We start from the raw sequence: 17,662 nt of genomic DNA, 5'->3' as shown, positions 1-17,662 counted from the left end.
TCAGGACTGATTTCCTTTAGGATTGAGTGGTTTGATCTCCTTGCAGTCCAAGAGACTCTCAAGAATCTTCTCTAACACCACAGTTCAAAACCATCAATTCTTTGGTGCTCAGCTTTCTTTACAGTCCGATTTTCACATGCATACATGACTACTGACAAAACCATAGCTTTGACTAGACAGACCTTTGTTGGCAAAGTAATGTCTCTGCTTTTTAATATGCTGTCAGTTTGGTCATATATAGAACAATATACATATACTCTGCATAATAATACAGAGAATAATATGGAATAATAGGGCAGTTAATACAACAGATGATAAGACTGGAGAATTTGATTTTTTATTAATGTATATATTGTATATCGGAGAAGGCAATGGCAACCCACTCCAGTACTCTTGCCTGGAAAATCCCATGGACGGAGGGGCCTGGTAGGCTGCAGTCCATGGGGTCACTAGGAGTCGGTCACGACTGAGCGACTTCACTTTCACTTTTCACTTTCATGCATTGGAGAAGGAAATGGCAACCCACTCCAGTGTTCTTGCCTGGAGAATCCCAGGGACGGAGAGCCTGGTGGGCTGCCGTCTATGGGGTCGCACAGAGTCGGATACGACTGAAGCGACTTAGCAGCAGCATGTTGTATATATGCGTATATGAATTACATATATACTCTTTCTACATAGTAATATATAGAATAATGTAGAATAGCATGTACGATAATACAGCAGATGACGAGAGCACGTCAAGAAATTTGATTTTTCATTAGTGTCGAAGTTGTCTAGGATCTATAAATATACTTGAAAACGTATTTTGTCTTAAACTTTATAAACATTCTTCTTATGGAATAATTCGTGTTGTTTTACTGCCATGTGAATTTCAGCCCATCTGACTCCTGCCAAAACAGTCATACATTTAACACTGGTGGGGTGAGGCGAAAAATTTCACTAACGCTTACCCCACCTTTCACTTAGTTGTTCTGGGGCTCACACAGCTGCTGTGAGTTCCTAGTTCTGAAATACCAGCTTCTCAGTTTTTTTCCTCAATATTTGTGCTTCAGGTGGAACCATCCTCAGCATCTCAGGAAGAGGGTTCAGCAGGGACCAAGCTTTGCTTTGGGTGCTGGTGGGCAATCGGTCCTGTGACATCGTGAACTCAACAGAGACCAGCATCTGGTGTGAGACCCCGCCGCCAGCCCCCCTGCCGCTGAGCGCCCCAGTCCCTGTGGAGGTCTGGGCTGGCAGCAAGCCCTCCCCCCACCGACCTTCGCCTCGCCTGGTGGGGAAGGGCTTCACCTTCATGTATGAAGTGGCAGCAACACCAGTGGTCACTGCCATGCGGGGAGAAGTCACGAATCACAGCCTGAGGCTCTATGTGGAGGGACAAAATCTCTTCGACTCAGTGGTCCTTCTGGGTAACTTGAGCTGTGATCTCCAGACTCCGTCTCCTGGGAGCAACTTGAGCCCGGCTGGGTGCGCTTTTCCTCTTGACACTTTGGAGGCCGGCCTGTATCCTCTCCGAGTACACCAGAGGCAGATGGGGTTTGCTGACATGTCTGCGGTGCCCCAGCAGTGTGTGGTGATGCCTCAGATAACCTCCATTTTCCCAACACGCGGGTCCACTTGCGGAGGGACTGTTCTCACAGTGAGGGGCTTGGCTCTCCGCTCCAGCAGGGGGTCAGTGGAGGTTGACCTCTCGGGTCCCTTTACTTGTGTGATTTTGAGTTTGGGGGACCAGACAGTCCTCTGCCGGATTACCCCCGTGGGTGACCCCTTGCCTGGTACTTCCTTCGCCCTGAATGTCACTATCCTGGTGAATGGACTTCCCAGCACGTGTCAGGGGAATTGTACTCTTTTCTTGTGTGAAGAGACAACTCCTATCGTGGATGATTGGACCACAAACATCAGTGGGTCTCTGACCACAGTGCTGGTTAGGGGTCAGAGGTTAGGTATCACGGCTGATGAGCCAGTGGTGTTTGTGGATGATCGTCTTGCTTGCACTGTGGCTTTCCGTAATGCAAGCCACGTGGCGTGCTGGATAAGTGACTTGTCCCCTGGACCTCACTACCTATCTGTTTTTCATGCAAGATATGGGTATGCCTGTTCTGGTAACTTGTCCAGACACTTCCATGTTTGGCCTCAAGTGTTTCATTATTTCCCCAAGAATTTCAGCCTCCATGGTGGAAGCCTCTTGACCTTGGAGGGCACAGCCCTGAAGGGACTGAACTCCACATTAGTCTACATTGGCCAGCGGGCCTGCCTGACCGTGAGCCTCGGCTCTGAGCTCATCCAATGTGCTGTTCCCGCAGGGAATGGCTCTGCTGCCCTGGTCATAGAGGTAGATGGACTTTCCCATCAGATGGGTGTCATTGGTTACAGCAGTGCCTTCACTCCTGAATTGCTCTCTGTTTCTCAGACTGAAGATGTCTTAACCTTTTCGGTAGCCCGGATCTCAGGAGCTGCAAATGTAGGCATTTTTATTGGGATGTCCCCTTGTGTGGGTGTCTCTGGCAACCATACCCTTCTCCACTGTGTGGTCCCATCCCTTCCGACCGGGGAGTACCAAGTCAGAGGTTACGACCGCATGAGAGGGTGGGCCTCGTCCATCCTGGTGTTCACTTCCAGAGTGACCATCACAGCAGTGACCGAGAATTTTGGTAAGTCGGACAGATGAGGCAGAGAGCTTTCTTTATGTAAGTGAATTAATAGCTCCTCTCACAACTCTACAAGGTAGGAAATCAGCATCAGTTTGAACAACAGAAGAAGAGAGAAGCCGGTTGGCCTCTTACAGTCCCAGCTTCCTCCTAAAACTTTGTCATGCTCCAATTATGAGGCATTTTTTTTTGTTGTTGGGGAGATTGTGCATATTCTCTAATTGTTTGATTGTCTTTTAATTTGATGCATTAACCCACTTTAATTTGTGTTTTAAATTAAATAATACCATTTGTAAGAGCTCATAATTTGATCATTTAAGTAGAGCATAAATGCCTTCATCTATTTTTAGACCTATTTGCCAATTTGAATTGTTTTAAACGTATTAAATATGATTAATTTTTATCATTTTGTACTATTTCACACATGAATTCATACTCCATAAATAACAGGCCAATTGTGCAGTACAGCTGCATTGGTTGAACTTTCTCTCCTTTGAGATATACTGCAGTGTGCTTTGCCTTTTCTTACAGGGAAGGTTTGGGTTTCTGTTCCCTTAATGTCTTCCCGCATTTAAGATGGGGCTTCCTAGGTGGCGCTAGTGGCAAAGACCCCACCTGCCAATGCAGGAGACATAAAAGATGTGGGTTCCATCCCTGGGTGGGGAAGATCCCCTGGAGGAGGCATGGCAACCCACTCCAGTATTTTTGTCTGGAGAACCCTATGGACAGAGGAGCCTGGTGGGTTACAGTCCATGGGGTTTTAAAGAGTCAGACACAACTGAAGTGACTTAGCACATAAACACACTTCAGTTCAGTTCAGTTCAGTTGCTCAGTCGTGTCTGACTCTTTTTGACCCCATGAATTGCAGCACGCCAGGCCTCCCTGTCCATCACCAACTCCTGGAGCTCACCCAAACTCACGTCCATCGAGTTGGTGATGCCATCCAGCCATCTCATCCTCTGTCGTCCCCTTCTCCTCCTGCCCCCAATCCTTCCCAGCATCAGAGTCTTTTCCAATGAGTCAACTCTTTGCATGAGGTGGCCAAATACTGGAGTTTCAGCTTTAGCATAATTCCTTCCAAAGAACACACTTAAGATAGTTCAAATGTGATTGTAATGCAGAAAGTTTAGAAGTCATGGAGTAGGGTCTTAGACGGAAGAAGTACCAATCCATTTTTTGGAACAAATGTGTCTGTCCTCAGCTGGGTGAGATACTATAGGGATTGGGGCTTGTTTCTAAGTCTGTTACTATGTTAGCTGGGTAACTTTTTTAAGCCTCAGCATTCTTATTTGATAAAAGGTTGGGGCTGGTTTTTCCTCCCTAGTTCCCCTTTCAACTCTCTAAGAATCCATGATTTTTAGGCAAGAGGGCAGGGGTAAGAATGTACCCAGGCAAAAACTTGGTCAGGTGGCTGTGTAAGTGCCACCTAGACTTGACATGAAGGTGGGAGAAGCTGGAATCTCAGCATGGCCTAGAGATTTCAACCAGCATTTTCCTTTATTGGTTCTCATACTGAAGCAAAACATATTGTCTTGACTTTACCCACTGGATAGGCATACTTCCTACATGGCCGGTAGAAGTGTAAACCAGGGCAACATTATTTTGGAGATAAATATGGCCATATCTTTCCAAACTAAAAATTTCCTTTTCTGTTGACCTAGTAATTCCACGTCTAAGAGTTTGCATCATTTTTATTCATATAAGTGTATAGTCCATTGCAGCACTTTTAATTGCAGCAAAAGGGGAGAAATTATGGAACTATTCCTGATAGCTCAGTTGGTAAAGAATCTGCCTGCAATGCAGGAGACCCAGGTTCGATTCCTGGGTTGTGAAGATCCCCTGGAGAAGGGATAGGCCACCCACTTCAGTATTCTTGGGCTTCCCTGGGGGCTCAGCTAGTAAAGAATCCTCCTGCAATGTGGGAGGCCTAGGTTCAATCTCTGGGTTGGGAAGATCCCCTGGAGAAGGGGAAGGCTACTCACTCCAGTATTCTGGACTGGAGAATTCCATGGACTGTATAGTCCATTGGGTCACAAAGAGTCAGACAGGACTGAGTGACTTTCACTTTTACTTTCAGCAATCAACAGGAAAATTGCTCAGTAAATTAGGGCATAATCATATAATGGAATTCTAAGTGTCTATTAAAATGAAGAGCTGGATCTCTCTCTCTCTCTCTATATATATAGAGAGAGAGAGACTTGGAAAGATGTTTATGCTGCATTTCTAATTAAAAAAAACAAGTCGTAGAATGCTATGTATAGAATGATCAGTTTGTAGTAAAATAGTCTATATGCTTTAGAAAATCCTAAAGGCTTCACAAGAAACTAGATACGTCTTTTTCTGGGGAGTGAGATGAGTAGGTAAGGGAAGTTTTACTTTCATTTTGTACTCTCCTGTATAAAAAGTTTATAAACTATAAACAAGCATTATTTTCATACATAAGAATCATATGACACTTTTCATAGGTTGTTGAGTATGACTGGGGTTTGACAGAACGGGCTTCAGAGCTCAGATCTTAGTGAGAGGAAACTGAAAAAATCAGGGATCTCAGGCCAATTGTGTGGACTCCATTAGGCATGGAAAGAAGGGTGGGCAGCAAGAAAGCATAGGTTTGAATTTTGAGAAAAAAAAAAAAAAAGATTTGCCTCTGTGATGGTAAACTCCTCATTTTGTCTTTAAAGGCCGCCTAGGCGGGAGGCTCGTGCACGTGTTTGGAGCAGGATTTTCTCCCGGGAACATCTCAGCTGCCGTGTGTGGTGCTCCCTGCCAAATCTTGGCTAATGCGACGGTGTCTGCCTTCAGCTGCTTGGTTCTGCCCCTCGATGGTCAGTAAAAACACCAGATTTGTTTTATAAAGAGTAGGTGTGAAATTAGCATACTTTGGTTAACTACATCTTTTTGGTAATTCATGCTCTCAGTTCAGTTCAGTTCAGTCGCTCAGTTGGGTCCAACTCTTTGCGACCCCATGAATCACAGCACGCCAGGCCTCCCTGTCCATCACCAATATTGACTCAATTTTTCCGTTTGTTCCTATGGAAAAAGTTTTCTCTGATCCCCATGTAAAGTGATAGTTAGCACTGAGGACCGCCTATTAAGATGACTCATAATAGCTTTTTTTGTCGTATTAATAACAGCAAAAAATTTATCACATATTTTTGACAGCAGTTCTGTGATGACGGGGAAAGTGATTCTGGGTTGTGAATACTAGTTTCAATGGCAGCATAGCATCAGGGAGAAAATAGTCTCTTGGTCTCCTGAGGTGGGGCTGCTGGAAATGTCTGCCTACTGGAAGTACTAGCGAAGGGATTACATCATCCGACTGGAAATGTCTTGCACATTAGTGTGCTCAGGTCCTGAATCTTATTATAGGCAAAAGGGTCAATGTTGACATTATCCTTTTATTCTGTAAAGTCCAGGTAATTATCTGAGCCGTAACTCAGTAAAATAACCATGATCTCTCATTGCTTTAAACTTTGTTGTAGTTTGTTGCTCTCTAGTCGCTAAGTCATGTCCAATTCTTTGCGACCCTGTGGACTGTAGCCCGCCAGGCTCCTCTGTCTGTGGGATATTCCAGGAAAGAATACTAGGATGGGCTGCTGTTTCCTTCTTCCGGTGATCTTCCTGGGATTGAACCTGCATTTCCTGCATTGGCAGGCAGATTCTTTACCCCTGAACCACCTGGGAAGCCCTTTAAGTTTGTAAAATATGGCATGGGAAGCTATGTCTTTGTGGGGTGAGGGGGTTAGAATGCAAAGTGCAAGGCTTGATTTTCCCATGAAGCTCACAACGCATACTAACTGCCCACTGAGCTTCAGAAAAAGAATGTTTCAGGGATGAAATTGCCATTCATCACTACAGGGTCAGCTAAACCACCTGATTATCTTATTTGCACAGTCATACATCTTGTACCCGTGCACTTAAAAACCAGTTGCCCTCATGTTTTCTGTGTAATGCTTTAAGTTACATTCCTAATTCATGTGTTTGCAACTTGACTGTGGGTAAAAGACTTACAGTGATAAAAGCATCGCTTCATCTGAACTTGGACAAAAATTCCATGATGTATAATACTATTGTGATGGCAGTTTACACTGGATCGTCTTAGACCAGAAGGAGGAAGGAGAGGAGGGGGAAAAGTTGGGGGAGGAGAAATAACCCTTGTTTAAAATACCAGAGTCTGAGGGTCTTATTATCATCATGTGTATAAGCAGAACATTATAGAAGAGAGTATTATTCTACTTAAGACTCTGCAGTAGGATATTTAGGATATGGTAGAAAATTTAAGTTAATATATCTGTTTCTCTGCTCTCACTCCTATGCAAAGAACTGTCCTGGCTTAGGGGACATGCAAAATCAATGTTTGATGAAAGAATAAATAAGGGAATTGGGAAATGGTGGAAACATAAACTGTTAGTTGCTCAGACGTGTTCCACTCATTGTGACCCCTGGACTGTAGCCTGCTAGTCTCCTCTGTCTATGGTATTCACCAGACAAGAATACTGGAGTGGATAGCCACTCCCTTCTCCAGGGGATCTTCCCGAACCAGGGATCAAACCTGGGTCTCCTACATTGCTGGAGCATTCTTTACCCTCCCAGTCACCAGGGAAGCATAGAATCAACCATTTCTAGGTCCTAATATTTAATAAATGCTGCTACAGTTTTTTTTTTTTTTTTTCCTGGGAGAAGGTGTGGCTTTCACATATACACTGTTTAAATCAGTCAACCCCTTGCTATTGTTTCAAGACAACCAGAAGTACAAACTTAAAAACCATGAAGTCAGGGTTAGAGAATTTGTGTTTTATTGGGAGTTTCATAACTCATAGGAGAAGAATAAAATAATTACATTTAATGAGATTTCGTTAAATTTATAAAAAGACTTCAAAATTTCTTGATATTTTGAGGACGAGTGAGAAGCTGTGACTCTTACGCTTACCACTAGGTGTCAGCAAACACTCGTTGATTGTGCAAGGGCTGCTCATTTATTCCAGAGAAATGGATAATTTGACTTTTCCTTTTTCATTAAAAAATAAGTCTTTTAAAAGATGTCTAAAGATGGGGAGGAACTTATGAAATCCTACTCCATTGGTTTCTTACGGAAGATCCAAGATGGAAGTTGGAGATTCTATGAATCTCTGAAATTGAAAAAAATATTTTATGACTATGATTATGTATTTTTTCCCCCAAGAAGTAGGTCTATATTGGACATCAAACTGTCAGAGGGATGTATCTCAGAAATTCTTAAAAACTACTAATAATTACCCTTCCTTAAGAAAGGACTGTACAGAATCAAGTTAGTTAAGAATCTGTTATACTTTAAAAGATTTTTTTAGTGGGCACTTTCACAGCAGTAACCCCCTCAAGTGGTTCCACAGTTACTCTTTCCAGAGAAATCTGCCCTTTTACCTAATGCTCCCCACTCTATTTTTTTCACCTTAATCAGTTGGAAAGCCTTTGGGAAAGCTGAATAACTTCAGTTCTTTTAACATAATGCTTCTCAACGATTTTATTATTGAGGATTATATTATTATGGAAGGATTATTGAAAAAAATTATTATTACTGGAGCAGCAACAGTAGCAGCACCTGGGAGTCTGTTAGAAACGCACAACCTTGGGGACTGCTGTATCAGTAAACATTTTGGCATTTCTCTTCTGAGACTCTGTAGAAATATGGAATCACTATGCTGTATCCTTGAAACTAATATAGTACTGTAAGTCAACTATACCTCAATAAATTTTTTTTTTAAAGATGAAGCTTTTAAAAAAGTCCTTTTGCTGCTTTGGGGTCTTTCGTCTTTACTTTGGGGCTTCTCCAGTGGCTTAGCAGTAAAGAATCTGCCCGTGATGCAGGAGATGGCAAGAGGCCTGTGTTCAATCCCTGGATCGGGAAGATCCCCTGGCAGAGGGCATGGCAACCCACTCCAGAATTCTTGACTGGAGAATCTCATGGTCAGAGGAGGCTGGCGGGTTACAGTCCATAGGGGTGCAAAGAGTTGGACACGACTGAAGAGACAGCACACACACACACATCTTCACTTTTCCCTCAAATTATACTTCTAATGAAAGAAGACTTTTACTTTTGCATATGATAGGTTGTTATAGCACCTTGTCAGTTTAACACTCTGTTTAAAATCAGCAAGATATTTGATCTTTTGGTTTCCTGCATTTATATCTTGACTTATACGTTATGACTTCTTCATGGAAACTGATTTTTTCTGTGAGGTGCGAAAACCTAAAGTGATTAAGGTTGCACAGCTATTTCGTGGCAGAACCTTGAGTAAAATTGAGTAAAATTCCTGGATTCCGATCCCCAGCTCTGGGCATTTATCATAATCCACCTTGTCAATTTGCATCCACCTAATCACCCGTAATGAGTTCATTACTTTATAGGTGTTAAGCCTGTTTTTATTTGCCCTAGGGCTTACTAACTGGAAAGTTCTCATATTTCCTCTGTCCATGTGAGAGTCTTACTTTCCAGACGTTTTAACTGCTCTAATTCTTTGGAAACACAGTCACAGAATCTACGATGTGTCAGGTGCTTCAGAATGTATCAGCAAAAATAGTAACTATTTTTGTGTGAATGAGTAACAGCAAACCCTCTTGTGTACTTGCCTCATCCCTTGCTGCATGCAGTCATGTGATATGGGCAGGGACTCATAGTCCTTGATAACACATGTTCTGTACCTGCGTGAACAGGCTAGCTCCTGAGGTAGAAGACTAGAGAAAATTTGCTTTTTTTTTTTCTATTTGATTAAGGTTTTCAGGCAGAGGTGCTCCCAAACCATCTCACGTAGAGATGTGTTCGTGCTTAGTTGCTTGGTCATGTCCAGCTCTTTGCAATCCGGTGGGCTCTAGCCTGCCAGGCTCCTCTGTCCATAGGATTCTCCAGGCAAGAACACTGGAGTGGGTTGTCATTTCCTACTCCAAAGAAAGTAGGAAATGGCAGACTTGTTCATCCTCCTGTTAAAGGTTATTGCCAGTCTGCCTTGGTGATGCTTTTTACATTGGGTCTTGTGACCTGGGAAGAAATGGTCTCAGGGTCAGAGAGCTTCAAATCATTGCTTTTCTTCTTTATGAAATGTTAATCGAACTCTCTGTATGAAAATCAAGAACTTCAGTTAATCAAGAGATCCCATAAAGATAATGAGAAGTCTAGCCACAAACCTGGCGAAGGTGTTAATCAGCATGTAACTTCTTTAGGATTAGCACTCACAATATAAAATGGCACAAATCAAAAAGGAAAAGATAAGCATTCCAGTAGAACAAAGGGGCGAGTGACCTACACGGGAAGTTCATAGAAGAGAGAATAGGAGTTATTACTAAATATACAAAAAGCTGTTCAACCTAAAAAATAATGATGAAAATGCAAATTAAGGTCACAATGAAATACTTTTGTATACTCACTGGACTGACCAAAATTAAGTCTGATAATCTCAAGTGCTGGCAATTATGTGCATTACTGGGAACCCATAAAGATAGGAAAGTAAAATGGCACAAACAATTTTCTTAGAGACATATACTCTAGGGAAAATGCATCACATATTTGTAGTGGCAAAAGCTGGGAAATTCCCCAAAGTCCATTGGTGACAGAGTAGGCAAATATATTGTAGTACTTTCACTCAAAGCAGTGTTGAAGAGCAATGAAAACAATGGAACAGCAGTTATGTGTGATAATATGGCTAAATCTTGGAAACATAATGTGGAGTGAAGAAAGCAGGTCTAAGAATATTATGCCATGTATAACTTTCTAAAGTTCAAAAGGAGGTAAAAGGCAGCCACCTTCTGTCTAGTGGCTGTTTCCGAGAATGAGGAGGAGAGTGGTAGACTTGGCCAGGAGCGCGTCGATTGGCGAGCATCGTGCCGGTGTTAGACTTTATGTTGGCTGATCCTGTGGTACATTCACATGAGTTTTTTTTACTTGGATGATTTATATTTTACAAAAACATGATTTATATCCTTCTGTATATATTATGTATATCTAATACATTTTAAAAATTAATGCATTTTATTAGAGGATAATTACAATATTGTGGTGTTTTTTTTCATACACGGACACGTGTTATTTATTTTTGGGGGTATAGTTGCTTTGGGCTTCCCTGGTAGCTCAGCTGATTAAAAAATCTGCCTGTAACGCAGGAGACTCCACTTCAATTCCTGGGTCGGGAAGATTCCCTGGAGAAGAGAGAGGCTACCCACTCCAGTATTCACGGGCTTCTCTGGTGGCTCAGATGGTAAAGAATCCACCTGCAATGTGGGAGACCTGGGTTCGATCCTGGGTAGGGAAGATCCCCTGGAGGAGGGCATGGCAACCCACTCCAGTATTCTTGCGTGGGGAATCCACATGGATAGAGGAGCCCGGTGGGCTACAGTCCATGGGGTCACAAATCAGACACGACTGAGCGACTAAGCACAGCACAGCACGTACTTGCTTTACCACGCTGTGTGAGTTTCTGCTGTATAATAACATAGATCGGCTATGCGTGTTAAGTCGCTTTAGTCATGTCTGACTTTTTGCAACTCTGTGGACGTAGCCCACCAGGCTCCTCTATCCGTGGGATTTTCCAGGCAAGAATGCTGGAGTGGGTTGCCATTTCCTACTCCAGGGGATCTTCTTTACCCAGGGATCGAACCCAAGTCTCTTATGTCTCCTGCATTGGCAGGTAGGTTCTTTACCGCTAGTGCCACCTGGGAATCAGCTATATGTGTGTATATATCCCTTCCCTCTTGAACCTCCGTCCCACCGCGCCTCCTTCCCATCCCATCTATCTAGGTAATCACAGAGCACAGAACTGAGCTCCCTGTGTTATACAACAGGTTCCCACTAGCTGTCTGTTTTACACATGGTAGTGTATATATGGCAATCCTAATTGCTCAGTTCAACCCACCCTCCCCTCCCCTACCCTGATGTCCACATGTCCATTATGTCCATTTTCTACATCTGTGTCTCTATTCTTGCCCTGCTAATAGGTTCACCTGTATCATTTTTCAAGATTCCACTGATGCATTAATGTATGATGTTTGTTTTTCTGATTTTTAAGAAGAGTAAACAAGGAAGTTTATTTTCCTGTTGGTCAAAGTACAGCACATGGGCTTGGTTGATGAAACAATGTGAGGCCTTCAGTTCTCTCTGTGGTTATCACCTAAACCAGCGGTGACTGTTTCCTGCAGTGTCCTTAGCTTCCCTGTGTGACCTGAGGCCTGAGGAGGAGGACTGCGAGACCGTCAGCTGCAGCTATGTGCACTGTGATTTGATCATCACTGTGGGGACAGAGAGCCTGCCGGAATCGTGGCCTTACTTCTACATCTGTGAAGAAAGTTCCCGATGCCTCTTGGCACGAGATCATTGGACAGAGTCTATCCTTCCATCGTTCTCGGGCCTCTTCATCAGGTAACTCAGTCCTCTCCCTCCCTGACTTTGCACACAAATGCGTGGCCAGTGGATTGATGGAATCATCAGGAACTCCATGTTGGGTGGACATGGCCCTGGGGCCAATGCTGTTGTCGGAGGGACTGTTCCATTGTGGATTCCAGCCAGCCTGCATATCAAAGCGTCTCCTGTCTTTTCAAGTGTTCAAGAGAACATCTGAAAAATCTGCCCAGTAAACAGCCCGCTTTGTTCTTGCTTAGATTTTAATATTTATCTTCCGATCCGAAGCAACATCTGGTGAATGCCAATGGGGAAAAAGATTAGACATTATGAAAAACAGAAGGCTCTTTTCCCCTCTCCTTTTTCTTTTCTTTCCAAACAGATTCACAAGTATGAGAAAAAGTCGTAGAGAAATCCAGCAGATTGTACAATGTTTATTCAAAAGAAGTGGGGGTGTACAGGCAGGACTGTAGATTTTGGATTTAGAAGTTATAAGCTTATAAGGATTTTTTTTTTTTGAACTTAAAAAACAAATACCACAACTTTCTGGATAAAAATCACCTTTTCTAAACAAATTTTTAAAAAAGTGTGGCCATGTCGGTTGCTCTACATGGACTTCATTTTCACAAGCAGCTCCTGTTTTATGAAGTATGATGTTTTAGTGCTGAACGTGGCCCAGTGTCCTTCTTTATTTCTTATCAAGAGTGGTTACATCCAATTATTCAATGAAGGCCTATTTCCTCATTAAAAAATAAAACTAAGACCGACTACCCAGAGGAAAAACGAGAACCAGCCTTTTTCACAGAAGTTGGACTTTCTGATGTCCTGGGACAGTCCGTGTTTAGAGTGAATTTGCCACCAGGAGTTTGGATTTAGTGAGAGGAAGAAAGGGCCTCCTTAAGGTTGTTATCTGGACTAGAGGGGAAAAGCTTGCTTAGGGCTCATCAGAAATGGGGCTGCAGCTGGTGCTCAGGGAAGACTGGATCTCAGCATGCTGACGCTGGGGACCAAGTGTATGTCAGCTGGTCCTGGCTCCCCAGAATTCGATAACTTTATTTCGGTCCCTAAGCTATTCTTTGGAGTTCTTCTATGCTCTTCTCTCTAGGAGGTGGCTGAGGGCAGCTGAGCCCTGTGCTCATTCACTCAGTTGTGTCCGACTCTTTGAAATCCCATGGACTATAGTCCTTCAGCTCCTCTGTCCAAGGGATTCCCAGGCAAGAGTACTGCAATGGGTTGCCATTTTCTTATCCAGGGGATCTTCCCGACCCAGGGGTCAAACCCGTGTCTCCTACACTTGCAGGCAGGTTCTTTACCACTGAGCCTCAGACCCTACTAAAAACTATGTCCTTATCTATGAATATCATTTGCAATATACACTAATAACCTTATAATTCTTCATATTCTAATTCAGCAATTTCACTTTCAAGATTTTAAGAAAGCAGTTAGAAATATGTAATATTTATGAAAAACTATAGTCTTTGAAGTTTTAGGTATAAAAACAACAACAAAAAAGCTGAAATGAAGTAAGTGTTTATACTAAGAAACCTTGAAAAATCATCATGGATAATATTTAACCAGACAGAGAAATGCTTACAATATATTAAGGAGTGAAATGTGCAGGTTATAAAATATTGCATCAATGTAATCCTGAAAGTGTTTATAGTACCTGCGTCTGTAGGCATATATGACAAGTATTTGGGAAAAGACTAGAAGGAAGTATTCCAAAACACTGAGGGTGCCTAGCCCTATGGGGCTGGAGGACTGATCATATTTGCTTTCATCATTGAGTTTTTAATGTAATTTTTTCAGTGACTATGTACTAATTTCTTAATCAGAAAACACATTATAAATTATACAAGGGGAGTTAGGAAAATCATGTGCTAAATGGCTTACCTTGTTCCTCTTAAGATTGTGAGCCCATGGAACTATTTTCCAGGATCTTTACAAGGGATCCATTTCATCAAATGGTTTACTCCTCAGCCAGCCACTACCACTATAAATTTGATGTCATTTGGCAAAGGCAGATATTCATATCTGCAGCAAAAATATGCCTGATTTGTCCATCTACCCATCCATCTATCCAGTATTTATCAAATGTTTACTATGCTCTAGTTATCAGAAGCTGGTGATTCAATAATGAATAGGATGCAAAGTGCCTACTTGTAAGGGTCAGGAGGGGGCTAGACAATAAACAAGCTGGTCATGTGTTGTGCTAAGGGCTATAGAGTGATAGAAAACAGTAAAAGCTATTTAAAAAAAATTATTTTTACAATTGAAAATTTGTAATCAAATTGTATATTTGATTCACAATATTGTGTTACTTTCAGGTATACAGCCAAGTGATTCGTATATATATATAAATGTAATATATTCTTTTCAGATTCTTTTCTCTTTTAGATTATTTTAAGATATTGAGTAAAGTTCCCTGTGCTATACAGGAGGTCCTTGTTGGTCATCTATTTTGTATATAGTTGTGTTTATATGTTAACCCTAAACTCCTGATTTCTCTCTCTCTACCCCTCTTTCCCCTTTAGTAACAGTAAGTTCGTTTTCTATGTCTGTAGGTCTATTTCTGTTTTGTCAGTAAGTTCATTCATATCATTTTTTTTTAGATTCCACATATAAGAAATATGATTATGATATTTGTCTTTTGGCTTACCTCATTTAGTATGATAATTTCTAGGTCCCTCTAAGTTGTTGAAAATGGCATTATTTCATTATTTTTTATGGCTAAGTAACATCCCATTGTATGTATGTACCACATCTTCTTTATCCACTCATTTGTTGATGGATATTGAGTTTGCTTCCATGTCTTGGCTATTGTAAATAGTGCTTCAGTGAACACTGGGGAACGTGTATCTTTTAGAATTATAGTTTTTTCCAGATATATGCTCAGGGTTGGGATCCCTGGCTTGGCTCAGAGGAGACTTTTCAGAAAAGGTGTCTTTTAAGCTGAGCTAAAGACAAGTGTCATTATGGAGAGTCAGACAGTGGGTGCAGCAAGTACCAATGACTCATCAAGTTTCATGAACTGTTAGAGGTCAGAAGGGCAGGAATAGGGTAGGAAGAAAATAAAGTGGCTAAAGATGAGCTCAGGGAGGCAGGAAGACCTTGAAGGCCATAGTAAGGAGTTTGGATTATATTCTAAGAACAGACTAAGTATCTTTCTAAAATCACACTGTCAAGCCTTGGTGGTATTGGGGCTAGAACCCAAGGCTTCTGACTAATGGTGTGCTTAGCATGATGCTATGTTGTCAGCATCAGCAGCAAGAGGCTTGGCTGGGCTGTGCGGGTCCAGGAGATGAGACAGAAGAAGCAATTTCAGGCTAAGTGAGGGAGACAGAATGACAGCCTGTGTTTTCATTGCCTCCCCTAGAGAGTGAGTACAAGGAGATTACCTGCTTACCTTTGGGTCTGATCAGACCGACTGAAAGAGAAATAGGTCAGGACTCAGGAAACTTAGGCTCTAGAACTCTCTACCACCATGTGGACCAAATATTCTTTCCACATTCTGTCAAAATAAATATTTGTGTGCATGTGTATATGCATGCCCACTATATAATCTAGCTGTGTATTTCTCTACATATGCATATGTCTATATTTAAATCTAGCCAGTTGCATTCCTTAATTCATAGGATGATTGTGGAAGAAAACATGGCATAGTAATTATTAAGAAACTTTGAAATTTTGCAAATGTTAGTCTATTGTTGATATCCTGGTGTCTCTGCTCATCTTGGTGATGGCTTTTTAATGAAAAGTATTCTAGTCAGATAATCAGAAAGGAAAAGAGAAAAGAAATAATGAGCTAAAAGTTGTGAAAAAGGCTAAGGAGCAGAAAGGGGTTTTAACTCTTTTAGAGCAAGAAGAACATGATATTTTTCACTTTATTCTTTTATTGGGAAGCACATGCAGGCACACAGAATGGGAAGCAGCCTGGAGACCCAGGACGATGGGAGGCAGAGTCAGGGGTGCTATGGTGGGCAGGCCTATGCCTGACTTCACAGAGGTGGGGAGGAGGTGGGCCCTTCCACACCATGATCACTGGTCTTTCCCAGGAAGATCAGTGGCCCCAACATGACATCTGCTTCTTCTGACATGTGTCTGAGACTGTGGGGAGCAAGCTGTCTCCTCCTGGAATGGTTTGGAAAGCCACAGCAATCCTTGCTACAACATTGACAGATACCAGCAGGACCTTCTGCTGGGGGACCAGCTATTGGAGGACTTGCTGAAGGAACAGGCTTTGTTTAGTTGGTCTAGGACTCTGTCAGCCGGAGTGACCTTCCGATGGCAAGTGATACATATCATGCTTCTGGAGTCACTAGTGGAGTCACAATGGAACATTTCACAATTGTTCCATTGTGAAATGGAACAATCCACTGGGAACTGGAGGGCATTGCTACAGGCAGGTGGAAAGAGGGCAGGGCAACTTACCCCTTTTTTACTCTGACATTTGCTTTTGAAGAAACTAGAAAGGGTAGACGAAGGCTCATTAGGAGGTAGAAGCGCATGACCAACAAAGGTTGTAAAGGAAGTTGGTTGCTTCTCCCTTGGTATCCGAGATCATCCTATACTGAGTGCAAAAACCCTGCTCATACGAGTGAAGATCCACAGGGGGAAATGAATGTGAGAGCAGGGCACAGAACAGGCAGAGGTGACAGCAAATATTCTTTCTCTTGCCTAAAAAGCAAAACAAGGGGAATTCTGGAAATGTAGAAAGCTAGGCTTGTATTATCCCTGACAAAATTCCAGAATGAATTATTAATCAGATGGTTTGTGATTACTTCAGAAATAGAAGTAACAATCTGGGAACCAATTCACAAGGAATAGGATGGGGTGGGAAACCAAATTCGTTTCCTTTCTGGTGACGTTAGAAGAGATTTACGATGGCAGTGGCGAAACTACTATTCTATTAAACTATTCTACCCACTCCTCTACTCCCACCTCTAGTAGCAAAAGAAAGGGTCTCGCTGCAAAGCCCGAAGTGCCCTGGCACAAACATAGAGTTGCTTTGAAGTCAGGTGTTTCACTTGGAAGGTGAATTTTGCATTCTACTTCCTCATATTTCCATAGGTATCTAAACATTACATCATATTTTAATTTAGAAGTTAAGTTGGTTTTCTTTTCTTTACTGAAGCTTTGAGTGCAGCCAACACTCCAGGAGCAAATGGTGTGGCTCTGTCTACCCACTGGATGATGGCTCAGTAGCTACGTTACAGGCTCAGATTCCAAATGTATCTGAGCATTGGGTCCACATCAGTGAGATGACCTAGAACAATTTACAATGAATGTAAATTCCCACATTGGCATTTCAACAATAATACCACCAACATCCCTACCACTCAAAACTAACAACGGCTGACTTTATCAGCCACTTCCAAGTGCCAGATTCTGTACAGATCCGTTTGTTGGCTTCATTTTGCTCCATCCCCCAATACCTTATTTTATTTAAATATATTCAACTTAATTGGAAGGTAATTGCTTTACAATATTGTGTTGGTTTATGCCCCAATACCTCTTGAAAACACATTTTTTATGATTAGTAATTTCATTTTATAAACATGCTTTATAAACCAAAGCTTAGAGAGTCATGTTTTCACAATGTCAGATGGATGGTAGATATCTGTTTAGGGATTTGAATCTAGTTGGTCAGCTTCCC

The 17,662-nt window shown here is 42.1% G+C and overlaps 1 protein-coding gene across 4 annotated transcripts in view; it reads left to right on the top strand.

The window, feature by feature from the left end:
- PKHD1 (PKHD1 ciliary IPT domain containing fibrocystin/polyductin) overlaps positions 1-17,662 on the top strand; it is a 443,703-nt gene that overhangs the window by 66,848 nt on the left and 359,193 nt on the right. For all 4 annotated transcript variants that reach the window (XM_061398409.1, XM_061398410.1, XM_061398408.1 and 1 more), the window contains exons 32-34: positions 1,053-2,648; positions 5,327-5,470; positions 11,808-12,027. In XM_061398409.1, the coding sequence (XP_061254393.1) occupies positions 1,053-2,648; positions 5,327-5,470; positions 11,808-12,027 (1,960 nt within the window). The remainder of the gene's footprint in view (positions 1-1,052; positions 2,649-5,326; positions 5,471-11,807; positions 12,028-17,662) is intronic.

Source organism: Bos javanicus, chromosome 23 (genome assembly GCF_032452875.1).
Source record: "Bos javanicus breed banteng chromosome 23, ARS-OSU_banteng_1.0, whole genome shotgun sequence".
Taxonomy (NCBI): Eukaryota; Metazoa; Chordata; class Mammalia; order Artiodactyla; family Bovidae; genus Bos; species Bos javanicus.
Note: the sequence above shows the minus strand (reverse complement) of the source record. Positions and strands in the feature narration are given on the sequence as shown.